This window comes from Neltuma alba, unplaced genomic scaffold, assembly GCF_004799145.2.
Source record: "Neltuma alba isolate B1F8T4 unplaced genomic scaffold, ASM479914v2 tig00006606_pilon, whole genome shotgun sequence".
In the NCBI taxonomy this organism is placed as follows: domain Eukaryota; kingdom Viridiplantae; phylum Streptophyta; class Magnoliopsida; order Fabales; family Fabaceae; genus Neltuma; species Neltuma alba.
Genome location: NW_021634511.1, coordinates 14,528 through 28,739, shown reverse-complemented (window position 1 = coordinate 28,739; position 14,212 = coordinate 14,528). Strand labels below are relative to the sequence as shown.

General features: G+C 36.0%; 1 protein-coding gene and 1 pseudogene across 2 annotated transcripts; both read left to right on the top strand.

Moving 5' to 3' along the window:
• The first annotated feature begins 1,521 nt into the window (after positions 1-1,521).
• Positions 1,522-5,237, top strand: LOC114750684 (G-type lectin S-receptor-like serine/threonine-protein kinase At1g11330; annotated as a pseudogene).
• A 4,236-nt stretch (positions 5,238-9,473) lies between these two features.
• Positions 9,474-13,138, top strand: LOC114750683 (G-type lectin S-receptor-like serine/threonine-protein kinase At4g03230). Of its 2 annotated transcripts, XM_028939282.1 has the most exons (8): positions 9,474-10,789; positions 10,913-11,053; positions 11,137-11,336; positions 11,416-11,626; positions 11,722-11,959; positions 12,101-12,248; positions 12,387-12,744; positions 12,945-13,138. In XM_028939282.1, the coding sequence occupies exons 1-7, from the start codon at positions 9,544-9,546 to the stop codon at positions 12,696-12,698; spliced, it is 2,496 nt and encodes an 831-aa protein (XP_028795115.1). In that variant the 5' UTR covers positions 9,474-9,543; the 3' UTR covers positions 12,699-12,744; positions 12,945-13,138. The 2 variants fall into 2 exon arrangements, with proteins under 2 accessions (XP_028795115.1, XP_028795114.1); XM_028939281.1 differs by lacking the exon at positions 12,945-13,138 and having other exon boundaries at positions 12,387-12,773.
• Positions 13,139-14,212: the final 1,074 nt, after the last annotated feature.

Genomic DNA, 14,212 nt, shown 5'->3' with positions numbered 1-14,212 from the left:
TCCCAGTGGTAGTGAGAGGACTTTTTAGTTTACCACGTAGCAGGAAGGAATGGTTTCCAAGAGTAATCCTCTAATCTTTGATGTAAGATCTAATCGATTAATTTAATTTGAATATATTGAAAATATTAATTAAACTAGTTAATATGATTTTTTTTTCCTCTAAAACATTTATCTTCCTCAATTTCTTTTATCCCTCTTCTATTTGATTATTACCGAGAAAATATTAATAAAATTAATTTAAAAAAATTAATAAATATGTGAAATATGTCTTACATACAGGACCAACATTAACTCCTTAATTACATCCTACATTGTATTATTACTATTTTTATTCCTTGTTATTTGTGTTCTCATCCATTCGACCACACACACACATATACACACACAGAAACATAATCGCCTCCTTGCACATAGCCACATATATAACCAGGAAAAGTCAAAATTTTTAAACTTTTAAATGGAGGAAATTGATGCGAAAATTCTCTTCAATAATTGATTGGTGTGAATATTCAAGATTCGCCGAGCAATACGCTACTAACCAAAACCCTCAGAGTCCAAAAGCATGGGCCCCAGAAAGAGCTCGAAAGAAATCATCCATAGTTGGAGGCGACTAATTCAACGGCCCTATGTGTAAAAGATTAAGACACTGAAATTGAAGCCCTTGAAGCCATGTGGTGCTAATTCAAGGCAACCAAAAAAAAAAAGAAAAAAAAGAGGAGTTATTTGGCTGTCTAGCTGAAGACCTGATCGCGAAGTCAACTAGTACGTACAATAAGCTAATTAGAAGCGTCTGTGGTCCAGTTTGGCTGCAAATTAAACTTACTCCTCTTGCCAAGGCTTCATCATTCATATTGTAGTGTTTTCAAGAGCTTGATATCAATTTATATCATTCATCACCTGCATGTTCACCATATGCTCATATTTTCACCTTCTGTACGATTATTAATTGGATTTATTTTACTGTAACAGATTTATATATATATATATATTCAAAACTGTATTATTTACGGTTTTTTCAATAATAAAAACAATATATCATTTAAATTAACATATAAAAATATAACAGAAGATTCTAAAAAATCTCAATTTTTATAATGTACTACCTCTGGTCCTTAATATAAGACCCTGTTTGACTTTTTGTTTGATCCTAATTATAAGACCCCAATCCATTTTGTCTATTATATTTATGCATTTTTTTCCAAGATAGTCCTTATAATAATGATAGTTCTAGCCAATACATTTAATTAGCAAGGATATTTTAGGAATGACAACACTTATTTATTACAAATAACTAACTTAACTTGCTTCTTAATATCCTCAAATTAGTCAACTGGGTCTTATAATTAGGACCGGAGGTAGTATATTGGAATAAAAAAATATATCACTAGAAACATGGCTTTTTTAAAAGGAAAAAACCACATTTCCAGACCCCCCACAAAAGTCAATGTCGACTAATGGATCATGCCTTGCGCTCAAGCTGTGTTAACTCAGATGCATTCATTTGATCATGTACTGAGCTCAAGCGCCTGCTTCCAGACATTGCACCGACTAAAATCTGCATAGATTGGTCTCACACGCACCAACATGATTCTCAACTTGACTCTTAATTCCCTTCTCCTGATTTTGTTGTGTCTGCCCTTGCAGTCCACAGACGCAATTACATATAAAGAAACGTTGCGAATGGGCCAAGTACTTGGAGCCTCAGATACCTTGGTATCTGCTAATGGCAATTTCGAACTGCGATTTTTCCGTAAAGAGAATCCAACCAGGTACTATGCAGGGATACGGCTCAAGAAAGTTCCTGGAGAGAATATTGTTTGGGTTGCGAGCAGAAAGCACCCAGCCACCGATTCCAAAGCGGTTCTTACTGTTGATAATAGGGACGGAAATCTTGTAATTAAGGATGACGGAGTGGAATACCAGGTCACCGACATTTCCGATATCAGCAGTACATATGTTATGCTCTTGGATTCGGGTAATCTCTTGCTAGTGAACAACTCCAACTTGAATGTTTTATGGCAAAGTTTCGACCACCCCACAGATACCCTTGTTCCTGGAATGAAAGTAGGATTTGACGTTGAATCAGGAAACAATTGGTCCTTGATATCATGGGCAAGTGTAGATGACCCAAGTCCTGGAATTTTCTCTCTTCAAGTTGGCGGGTCCAACGACGGGCGTAGGCTAATCATCAAGAGAAATTCTGACACATATTGGGTTGGCGATGTGCTAACAGATTTCTTGTTTCAACGTTCTGATAACATAAACAATGCTACAGGGGATGTGGGCTATTTCGTTTGGCAAGGGAACTATACTTCTCGATTGGTTCTGGAAGTTTCTGGGGAGCTTAACCAGCAAATATGGTCGTCTCATAACAAGCAGTGGGTTTCTTTGCTGTCATCCAAGTGCAGAATAGATGCATGCGGAAATTTTGGCATTTGTAATCCACAAGCCCTTGATCCTTGCGAGTGTTTTCCAGGTTTTAGGCCGCACGATGAAGATTCTTGGAAGAAGGGGAACACAAAAGCAGGTTGTGTGAGGAAAACAGAGTTGCTCTGCAGAGACGGGAGCAGTAATGGACCGCCTGACGGGTTTTTTCCATTTAGCGGAGTGTATTTTCCTTCCGCTAGTCTGCTTCCCCTCAAAATTCAGAACGCATACAAATGTCAAAGATATTGCTCAACCAAATGTAATTGCGTGGCCTATGTTTACGATGTCTCGGGTCGCTGCTTAATATGGCTTAATCAATTGCTGAACTTCAAAAACATCTCGGTAGACGTTGGAGGAAATAATTCTAGACCAAGTTTCTATCTCAAAGTTCTGAGTTGATTAGCAATGGTATGACGACGGAAGCTCCTGTGACTTAGCATGATTGGTTCGTCCTTCTTCCTTTTTTTTACCGGACATTATGATGATAATTTGATTGTCGTTTTGCGCAGTGTCGAATGCAGGGAATAATCGAGATCATAAGCCTAATCAAAGCCGGAAGAAGTTACTAACAGTTGTAATAGTTATCTTATTTGTTGCACTGCTTATAGCAGCTCTATTTGCTTACTACTGCCGGAGGAGAAAGCTTAGGGGAGAAGGTAAGAAAAAAGGATGAAATAAGGAATATGAACAATAATAATAATATGAAGTTGCAGATATCTATTAACTTTCCTCTCACTTTCTAGGGGAGGATCTGCTACTGTTTGATCCAGGTATGAGCATGAAAGTTGAGATGTCAGAGCTTACTGATGTCGATAAGGCTGGAAGAGTTAACAGGAGTGATGTCAAGTTGCCATTGTTTAGTTTTGCAAGCGTTTCTGCAGCAACTAATAACTTTTCACCTGAAAATAAGCTTGGTGAGGGCGGCTTTGGACCCGTTTACAAGGTAAGTTCCAAGTTCAAATGTTTTGGAGTGATGCTTGAGAATAGATGAACGTACAAGGATTAATTTGCAGGGTAAGCTGTTGAATGGGGATGAGGTTGCTGTCAAAAGGCTATCTGCGAGATCAGGTCAAGGATGGGAGGAGTTGAAAAATGAGGCAATGCTCATTGCAAAACTCCAACACAACAATCTTGTCAGGCTTTTGGGTTGCTGCGTTGAACGTGATGAAAAGATGCTTATTTATGAATTCATGCCTAACAGAAGTTTGGATTTTTTCCTATTCGGTTTGTATTTTGCTGTCTCAAAACTCGTAGCTTGAATGTGAAATCTTCTCGTTTATTTTAAGCTGGCCTAATTTCTAGTGATGCGAAACAGATGCAACAAAACGCACAATTTTAGCTTGGGAAACCCGAGTTCGGATAATCCAAGGGATTGCCCAAGGTCTTCTTTATCTTCATCAATATTCTAGGTTCCGAATCATTCATAGAGATCTAAAAGTTAGCAATATTTTGCTGGATATCGACATGAATCCCAAAATATCAGATTTTGGTTTGGCAAGACTATTTGGTGGAAATGAATTGCAAGCAAATACAAACCGGATTGTTGGCACTTAGTAAGTATAATTAAGAAGTCCTATTAGTATATAACGAGAAACTTTTAAGTAGATCAAATCAATTGCAAATAAATATATAAGCATTTTAGAGGTACATTTCACCAGAAAGTATCTTATTTGTTTTATTGTTGCCTGCAGTGGATATATGTCTCCTGAATATGCATTAGAAGGCATTTTCTCAATCAAATCAGATGTATTTAGCTTTGGAGTCCTTTTGTTGGAAATAATAAGCGGCAAAAAGAATACTGGTTTATATAATACAAACTCCCTCAATCTTCTTGGATATGTAAGTATCTAACTCATTCATTCTGTTATTTCTGCAAGTTTCGATTCATTATACTACCTTTAGTTTTTAATATAAAAGTTAGTCTGACTTTTAATTTGGTCTTAAATATAAGACCCCAATCTACTTTGTCTCTCATCTTTATTCATTTTGTCTCAATATAATCTTTGTAGTAGTTGTACATGTTAAAAATTTCATAAAATACTAAAGCTAATACACTTGATTGTAAGAGTATTTTAGAAAAGACAGTACTTATTTATTACAAATAACTAATTTAACAAACTTTTCTAATCTACTTAAATTAGTCAACTGGCTCTTATATTAAGGATTGAAGGTAGTATAAAAACTTGTGATTTCTAGAAGCTAGCAGAGGTCAGTTACTCGTGTTCTTTATTTCTCTGTGGCTTTGAAGGCATGGGACCTATGGACAAGTGGGAGAGGAACAGAGCTGATGGATTCAGCGTTAAAGGATGAATCGATACAGAAAATTGTGGTGCGAAGATACGTGAACATAGCACTGCTTTGTGTTCAAGAAAGTGCAGAAGACAGACCGACCATGTCTGATGTTGTTTCAATGCTTGGGAATGAGAATATAGTCCTACCTTTTCCTAAGCCCATAGCTTTCCTAAATGTAAGGGGTATCAGGACTTCAAGATCAGACGGAAGCTCGGCAGAAAATGTTTCTACTAATAACATGACTGCTTCGGTTATGGAAGCAAGATGAGTTTGTATTTCCCTATATGTATATTACTTCTTAGCAAACATTGCAGGTTTGCAATATAGGAGGTTTCTACTTCATTTTCTGTTATATCTCAATAAACTTGTATAAAAAATCAGGAATGAAGTAAAGGATTAGTAAGGAAATCATAAGGATATTGTTTTTGATAACCCTTGCTTGATTAAGCGACAAAGTCAAATACAAGTGTAAGAAGGTTGTTGTATTATTTACAAAGTTGCAAAATTCCGCAGGTTAATACCGCGCCCCTTTTGTTCTACTCACAGACATGGAGGGAGAAAGCGAAAATACAAATCAAGATTGAAATGTATTATTTTTAATATTGTTCCATTAATTTGAATACTGATGCCAAAGCCGCCTCTTTGGATTTATTGGTGCTTGGTTGTTTTTATGGCTTCTGCTATGGTTGACAAGTCAAATGTCTAGGTTCATGTCACCCTATTATTTTATTGATTGTAATAAGCACTCCTTTTGCCCCCCCCCCCTCTTGTCTTGGTATACAAGGCCACTTACAAAGCTGTGTAGAAGACAAAAAACTAGGTCAGAGCTCAATAAATTCCTGTGCACTAACACCGGTGGTGAATCATGTAAAATTGTTGTATCGAACGTCTCACGATAAGTATGTCGAACAGTCTGAACATGTACTCAATAATGACAGCCCAATCTTGCATTAGAAGATCTCTTATATTTTTTATTGAGCTGTAAAGAGGACGATTCAGGAAAATTTTGTTATGAATAAATGTGGGGGTTTCCATCGAATTAGTGGAGGCAATTTTTCAATATACTCTTTCCATTTTATAATATAATTAACTTATTTTTATAGTATAAATTACATTATAAAATGATTTTTATATTTATGATCGAAAGAGTAGGTTTTTCATCCTCTCTTGTGTTAATGTCAGCTGACAATTTTAAAGACTAAGGACTGATTAGTGATCACTATCAGACTGAAAGTGAAAAAAGAAGACTAGTCATGTTCTTATTATTTCTCTGATTCTTAATATAAGACCTAATTATTAAATTAATTTTGGTATTAAATATAAGACCTATTTATCATATTTATCAATTTTTTCTAAATTATTCTTATGGAAACTCCCTCAACTATAATCAAGTAAGTGAGGGAGGGAGAATATTAAGAAAGATGATTATGGTTTTGTAAGAAAAACATGTCATATTTCTTATAATTAACCAACTTACCTAACTTTCTTAATCTAATCAAATTAATTAAATAAATCTTACATTAATGATCGGAGGAGTATTATTTTTTTTTAAAAAAAATGTGTCAGCTAGAGTTTATTGGCTCGCCGCCCTCTTCTTGACTGTTCTGCCCCGGGCCGTGAAAGATTTTAGGTGGTTGAGGCAGCCGTTTACGACCTCTAATAAATTAGGATTCAATTTTTCCCCATAATACTCCTCCGGTCCTTATTATAAGACCCAATTTGACTTTTTATTTGGTCCTAATTATAAGACCCAATCCATTTTGTCTCTTATATTTATGCATTTTTTTCAAGATAATCCTTCTAATAATGATAGTTTTAGCCAATATACTTAATTAGCAAGGATATTTTAGGAATGACAACACTTATTTATTATAAATAACCAACTTAACTTACTTTCTTAATCTCCTCAAATAAGTCAATTGGGTCTTATAATTAGGACCGGAGGAGTATTATTTATTGTCATTTTCCTTCTAAAGAAATTAATGTAATTCCTTGTTCATCCCTTTCAAATAGTCACCTTCAACCATAATCTTTTGGTTGGAATCACAGTGAAATTTACAACTTTCTGGAAGGTCAAATCTGAAATTAGAATCATACTTAGTAACTAATTTGGTCCTCAAGGTTTTCAGGCATGGAGACCCTGGACTGAAGAGAAGCCATTGGATCTTGTAACCTACAGATACGATTCATCCATGTGGGATTGTTATCTTTGTGTCTAATCATATTATATGTTTTGGACGGAAGAAAAGAAAAGCAAAATTTATTCCACGCGTTCATTCTTGACGTGGATATAAGCATGAAAGTAAAAGAAAACAAAATAAAGATATGCATAATATATTATAAAATTTCTGTGTGTTTGTTGGGATATGGATTGCAGCTAGTTGCAGCATAAATAATCATTGGATTGAGTCTGACCCAGGGTTGAATGTGCTGTTGATACGTCTTTTTTGGACGTCCGTGTTCAGTGCTCATCAGATGATGTCAGATCTAATCTGAACAGTTCACATTTAATATTTTCAAATAATTATTTAAAAATAAAAAATTTATATTTTTAAAGAATGATAGTTAAGAGATTATCCTTATTTTTTATCTTATACCTATTAAAATAATTATTTTAAAAAATAAAATTAAAATAAAATTAAAATTAAATCTGAACAGTCCAGATCTGATGAGTATTGGGTGCTCATCAAAACTGATGAATACAAATCCGTCTTTTTTGTCATTAAAGTACAGTGCGATGCAGGGTGCAGACGGGGCTGAATATCCTCTCTTCATTACGTTCTGTGCATCATTATCATCAAATCAATTCCTCATTTGTCTATTGCAGCAATGGCCTCAAGTTAATCTTCGCCGATTTCTATCGAACTTCCTAGTGGTTAAGTTCATCGAGGTAAACCAAAATGTGGATTTTCATTATCTTATTCTAGATTAAAGAATTGCCTTCTTAAATCCGCTTGAAAACCGCTGTAAAGATCAACGCTTTGCTGGACTGCAAGAAATTCATGAAGCCATTGAGAAATGAAGGCATAACAAGGCATATTTCCGGTTGAAGATGTCTCAAGCAGCAACAAATCATAAAAACACTGTTCACTGAGACCCACATCCTTGAACCCATTACCCCTTCATCCATCGCAGCCAGGTCCGTGTCTTGCTTCCTTGACCTTTGCTGGGTGGCAAAAGCTATAGACTGGTGCATTGAGTGGCGATGGAGAACTTTATTGTAGTGCTTATTTGCATTAGTTTGCTCTTAATAAGAACCTCCACTTCGGAGCCAGCCTTTAAGAGATGGGGAGACCTTAGTTTCAAGTGTAGGAGTATTTGAGATGGGCTTTTTTAGTCCTGGAAAATCGAAGAACCGATACTTGGGTATATAATACTCCTCCGGTCCTTAATATAGGACCCAATTCTTGAGTTGGTTTTGGTTCTAAATATAAGACCCATTTATCATATTTATCAATTTTCTCTAAATTACCCCTATGGATACTCTCTCAACCATAATCAAGTAAAAAAAGGAGAGGGGGTATTAAGAAAGATGATTATGGTGTTTTAGGAAAATTGTGTCGCTTTTCTTATAATTAACTAACTTACCTAACTTTCTTAATCTAATAAAATTAGTTAAATGAGTCTTATATTAAGAATCGGAGGAGTACAAGCGAATGGACGAGTTAGCTAACGAATTAACCAAGGCTTAATAAGGTTTTGCCATTGGCTGCTCCGTGCTCTCCCCCCCTCTCCAAACAGACCCTAAAGTTTACTGACCCATCTTTCTTTTCAGGAGTGTTTAAGTAGAAAGAAAACTATAATTTTAAAAATATTTTTACAGTATACTAAATAAAAATATAAAAAAATTTATCTCGATTTATAAAAAAATATTTTTTAAAAAAACTTTTAGCATAACTCAAACATGCCCTCGTTGAATAATACTTCCGCGAGGAATACTCGTAAGAGTCTGACTTTTATTCAACATATTTTGACATGGGCCCACACACAAAAGGCCTATTAGAGAGAGTCGAGTCAAGGAGTAACAATTTCTGTCCTGTTCACCAAAAAAAAAAAATCTGTCCTAAAAAATTTTAGATTATAAAAGCAGATTCCATGTCACGGGTGACGCTCAACCACGGGCAACATTAATATAATCAATTTTAATAAAATATAAAGGAGTACACCGCGTTGATTCCTCTCTTTTGTTTTTTTTGACCGATGACCGCATTGATTCATCTAAACCAGTGAAACTCCATATGATCACATGAAATTCATGACTTCATTGTAAGTGAGACAGAGAACCAAGAGAATTTTTACACTTCAAAGTCGCCGTTACTAATTACTACGCCCTAACGAACTGCTTTTCTTCTGAATAAAACATGAGGTCAAATTAAAGTGAAATGTTAAATATCCAACAATATGGTGAATTAATGTTGGTTCTATATATTATATATAAAACGTATTTTATATATTTGTTAATTTTTTTTAAACTGAGCTTGTTGATGTTTCCTAATAATCAAACAGAAAATGGAGCAAAAATTAAAAAATGCTTAGAATGTTTTTAAAAAAATCATATTACTCAATATAATTAATATTGTTAATGTATTTGAATTAGTTAATTAGGTTTTAGGACGTTGGAGTAATATGTTGGTTTTGTTTGTTTTCCAGGCTCCCGCGTCCTGTCCAATACACACACGGAGATTTCGAAGAGGTCAAAGTCTGCAACCCTGGAGCAGTGGAGGGCTGGCTGATAGTGTCATTTAATCATGCCTTGCCCTCAAACGCTTGCTCTCGTCCATTCGGATAGCTGAACATCGGGATATCTGGTTCACGGACACCAACATGAAACTAAGCTGGACTCTCAATTCGTTCCTGAGTTTGATCTGGCTTTTCTTGCGTTCCACGAATGCAATCACGTACAAAGAAACGTTGGGGATGGGCCAATCACTTGGAACCTCGGATACCTTGGTGTCTGCTAACGGGAACTTCGAGCTGGGTTTTTTCACTCGAGGGAATTCGACCAAGTACTATGTAGGGATGCGGTTTAAGAAAGTTCCTAAAGACAACATTGTTTGGGTTGCAAATAGAGAGCTCGCAGCCAGCGATTCCAATGCCGTTCTCACTGTTACTGACGATGGAAATCTTGCAGTCAAGAATGACAGGATGGTGTACTTTGTCACCAACATTTCCGACATTAGCAACACCCATGTTATGCTCTTGGATTCTGGTAATCTCCTGCTGATGAACAACTCCAACTTGAACATTTTGTGGCAAAGTTTCCACAATCCCACAAATACCCTTTTGCCTGGAATGACGGTACGATCTGACGAAGGAACCAGTTGGTCGTTGACATCATGGACAAGTGTAGAAGACCCGAGTCCTGGAAATTTTTCTCTTGAAGTCGACAAGTCCATGGGGAGCGCTAGGTTAATCATCAGGAGGGAATCCGAGATATACTGGATTGGTGATGAGCAATCTAATTTCACGTTTCAAAGTATTGGTAATCGAACCTCCGCTATATGGGACACGGGCTATTTGACTTGGCAAGGGGACTACACTTCTCGGTTGGTTCTGGAAGTTTCTGGGGAGCTTAACCAGCAATTTTGGTCACAAAATACTATGCGGTGGGTTTCCTTGCTGTCATCCAAGTGCGGGAGAAACGCAATCTGTGGAAATTTTGGCATTTGTAACCCACAAGCCACTGATCCCTGTGAGTGCCTCCAAGGATTTGAGCCGTACGATGAAGATTCTTGGAAAAAGGGGGACACATCCGCAGGTTGTCGCAGAAAAACAGAGTTATGCAGTAACACGAGCAGTGATGGACTCGATGACGGCTTTTTACTAGTCGATGGAGTGGATTTTTCTTTGGATAGTCCGCTTGCGTTCAAAACTCAGAACGCATTCACATGTCAAAGAGATTGCTCAATCAATTGTTCTTGCGTCGCTTATGCTTACGATGTTACGGGTAGTTGCCTGTTCTGGCTTGATCGAGTGCTGAATCTGAAGAACATCTCGGTTGACTATGGAGATGATAATTATAGACCAAGTTTCTATCTCAAACTGGCTCGCTCTGACTTGATTAACAATGGTATGATGACGGCAACTCTTTCGACTTCGCATAATGGGTTTCACCTCCTTTTTTTAATTTCTTTTTGTCCTTCCTTTTTTCGGAAGATTATGCTGATTGCAATTTGATAATCGTTCTATGCAGAGTTGATTAATAATCCTGATCATAACTCTAGTCTGAGCCAGAAAGCGTTGCTAACAATTGTCATACTCATCATATTTCTTGTAATGCTTGCATTAGCCCTGTTTGCATACTACTGCCGGAGGAGAAAGCTTAGGAGAGAAGGTGAGAAAAATGTTTAAAGCTGTGAATATGAATGTTAATAATGTGAAGTTGCAAAAGTAGCTAACTTTCCTTTAACTTTCTAGGGGAGGATCTGCTAATGTTTGATACAGGCATGAGCATGAAAGTTGAGATCTCAGAGCTTACTGATGGCGATAACGTTGGAAAAGTTAACAAGAGGGATGTCAAATTGCCACTGTTTAGTTTTGCAAGTGTTTCCGCAGCAACCAATAAGTTTTCACCTGAAAATAAGCTAGGCGAGGGTGGCTTTGGACCTGTTTACAAGGTAAGATCCAAGTTTAAATCCTTTAGGTCCACAACAGTGCTACTTGAAATAAAATGAGCATGTTAAGATTAATTAGCAGGGTAAGCTGTTGAATGGGGGTGAGGTTGCTGTCAAAAGGCTATCTGCAAGATCAGGCCAAGGATGGGAGGAATTGAAAAATGAAGCAATGCTCATTGCAAAACTCCAACACAACAATCTTGTCAGGCTCTTGGGTTGCTGCGTTGAACGTGATGAAAAGATGCTTATTTATGAATTCATGCCAAACAAAAGCTTGGATGTTTTCCTTTTCGGTTTGTACTTTGCTATCTCAAAACTCCTCATAACTTGTATGTGGAATATTCTCATTTTATTTTAAACCGGCCTAATTTATGGTGATGCAAAACAGATGCAACAAAATGCAGGATTCTAGACTGGGAAACCCGAGTTCGGATAATTGATGGGATTGCCCAAGGTCTTCTTTATCTTCACCAATATTCTAGGTTTCGAATCATTCACAGAGATCTAAAAGCTAGCAATATTTTGCTGGATATCGATATGAATCCCAAAATATCAGATTTTGGTTTGGCAAGACTATTTGGTGGAAATGAATTACAAGCAAATACAAACCGGATAGTTGGTACCTAATAAGTATAGTTAGAAAATCTTATTAGTCTATAAAGAGAAATTTTTAAGTAGGTCAAATCAATTGCAAACAAATATAAAAGCATTTTGGAGGTATATTTCACTACTAATTATCTTATTTGTTTTATATTGGTGGTTTTCAGCGGTTATATGTCTCCTGAGTATGCATTAGAAGGTATTTTCTCAATAAAATCAGACGTATTTAGTTTTGGAGTTCTTTTATTGGAGATAATAAGTGGAAAAAAGAATACTGGATTATATCACACAAACTCTCTCAATCTTCTTGGATATGTAAGTATTTAGCTCAGATTTGATTATCTTATTTCTGTAAGTTCAGAATTGATTATACAAAAATTGTGATATCTAGAAGCTAGCAGAGATCAGTTACATTTTAATTTTGGGTGCTGTTTTTTCTGTGTGGCTTTAAAGGCATGGGACCTATGGACAAGTGGGAGAGGAACAGAGCTGATGGATTCAGCGTCAGAGGATGCATCCGTACAGAAAATTGTGGTGCGAAGATACGTGAACATAGCACTGCTTTGTGTTCAAGAAAGTGCAGAAGACAGACCGACCATGTCTGATGTTGTTTCAATGCTCGGGAATGAGAATATAGTACTACCTTATCCGAAGCCCATAGCTTTCCTAAATGTAAGAGGTATCAGGACTTCAAGATCAGACGGAAGCTCAGCAGAAACTGTTTCTACCAATAACATGACTGCTTCAGTTATGGAAGCAAGATGAGTTTGCATTTCCTTGTATGTATATTACTTCTTAGCAAACGTTGCAGGTTTGCATTATAGGATGTTTCTACTTCATTTTCTGTTATAACTCAATAAAATTGTATCAAAAATCAGGAATCAAGTAAAGGATTGACAAGGCAATCATAAGGATATTGTTTTTGATAACCCTTGCTTGATTAAGTGACTAAGTCAGCGACAAGTGTAAGAAGGCTGTTGTATTATTTACATAATGGCAAAAATTCTGCAGGTCGATACTCCGCCCTCTGCTCTGCTCACAAACATAGAGGGAGAAAGAGAAGATACGAATCAAAATTGAAACGTATTATTTTCTATATTGTTCCACCGATCCCAAAGCCGCCTTTTTGGATTCACAGGGGCTTGACAAATTTTAATGGCTTATGTTGACATGTCAAGTGTCTAGATTCATGTCATCCTATTATTTTATTGATTATAATAAGCATTCTTTTTTTTTTTTGGGGGGGAATACAAGGCTGCTTGCGAATTTGTGTCGGAGGCAACAAAGTTAGATCAGATTAGAGCTCCATGTATAAATTACTACGCACTAGCATCAGTGGCCTTGTATGCTGAACAGTGGTGAATCATAAACTTGTTTTGTTGAACGTCTCACGATTGGTATGTTGAATAGTCTGAAACATAGTCAATAATGACAGTCCAATCTTGTATCAGAAGATCTCTTATACTTTTGATGGAGTCTATAAAAGGGATGATTCAAGACAAAAAATTCTTGGTGAATAAATATGGCGACCTCCAACGAATTAGTGAACACACTGCCATAAGCATTTTAATAATACTCTTTCTTCTTAATATAAGACCTAATTATTAAGTTAATTTTGGTCCTACATATAAGAGATATTTATCATATTTATCAATTTTTTTTAAATTATCCCTATAGATATTCCCTCAACCATAATCAAGTCAAGATATTAAGGAAAGATATTTTAAGGAAATGATATATTTTCTTATAATTTTTTAACTAACTAACATAACTTCCTTAATCTAATCAAATTAGTTAAATATATCTTATATTAAGGACCGGGGAGTATATTTTTGTCATCTTCCTGCGGTAATGTTGGCTGACAATCAACATCAAGCCAAAAAGATAAAAGGAAAACCGATCATATTCTTATTGCTAGCTCAGGTACTTAATATAAAATGTATTAGGAGAATTACAATATCCCAAATAAGAAAAATAATTACTGGAAAGTCCTAATAACAATATAAACAGTTTTTAATGATAAGTTTTAGAATAGAAAATGATAACTTAGATTTGTAATTATTTTCCTTGCAATAATTCTTTCAAATGCATTTTTGCAGTGCACACTTTACTGTACGAAGTTTGCTCTACAATAGCCTTTTATTAAGAATTAGAATAACACCACAAAGTACCATTATTTTCTTTTTTTTTTTTTTTTAAAGATGCGACAGATAGAGTTTATTGCCTCGCGGCCCTCTTGATCTTGAATGTTCCTCCCAAGGCCGGGAGAGACTTGGGTA

Excerpts from the sequence above, each read along its gene's own strand:
- LOC114750683 (XM_028939282.1), top strand. The coding sequence starts at position 9,544 with ATGAAACTAAGCTGGACTCTCAATTCGTTCCTGAGTTTGATCTGGCTT. Across the intron at positions 11,337-11,415 it reads GCTTTGGACCTGTTTACAAG|GGTAAGCTGTTGAATGGGGG; the intron begins GTAAGATCCAAG and ends ATTAATTAGCAG. Across the intron at positions 12,249-12,386 it reads CTCTCAATCTTCTTGGATAT|GCATGGGACCTATGGACAAG; the intron begins GTAAGTATTTAG and ends GTGGCTTTAAAG.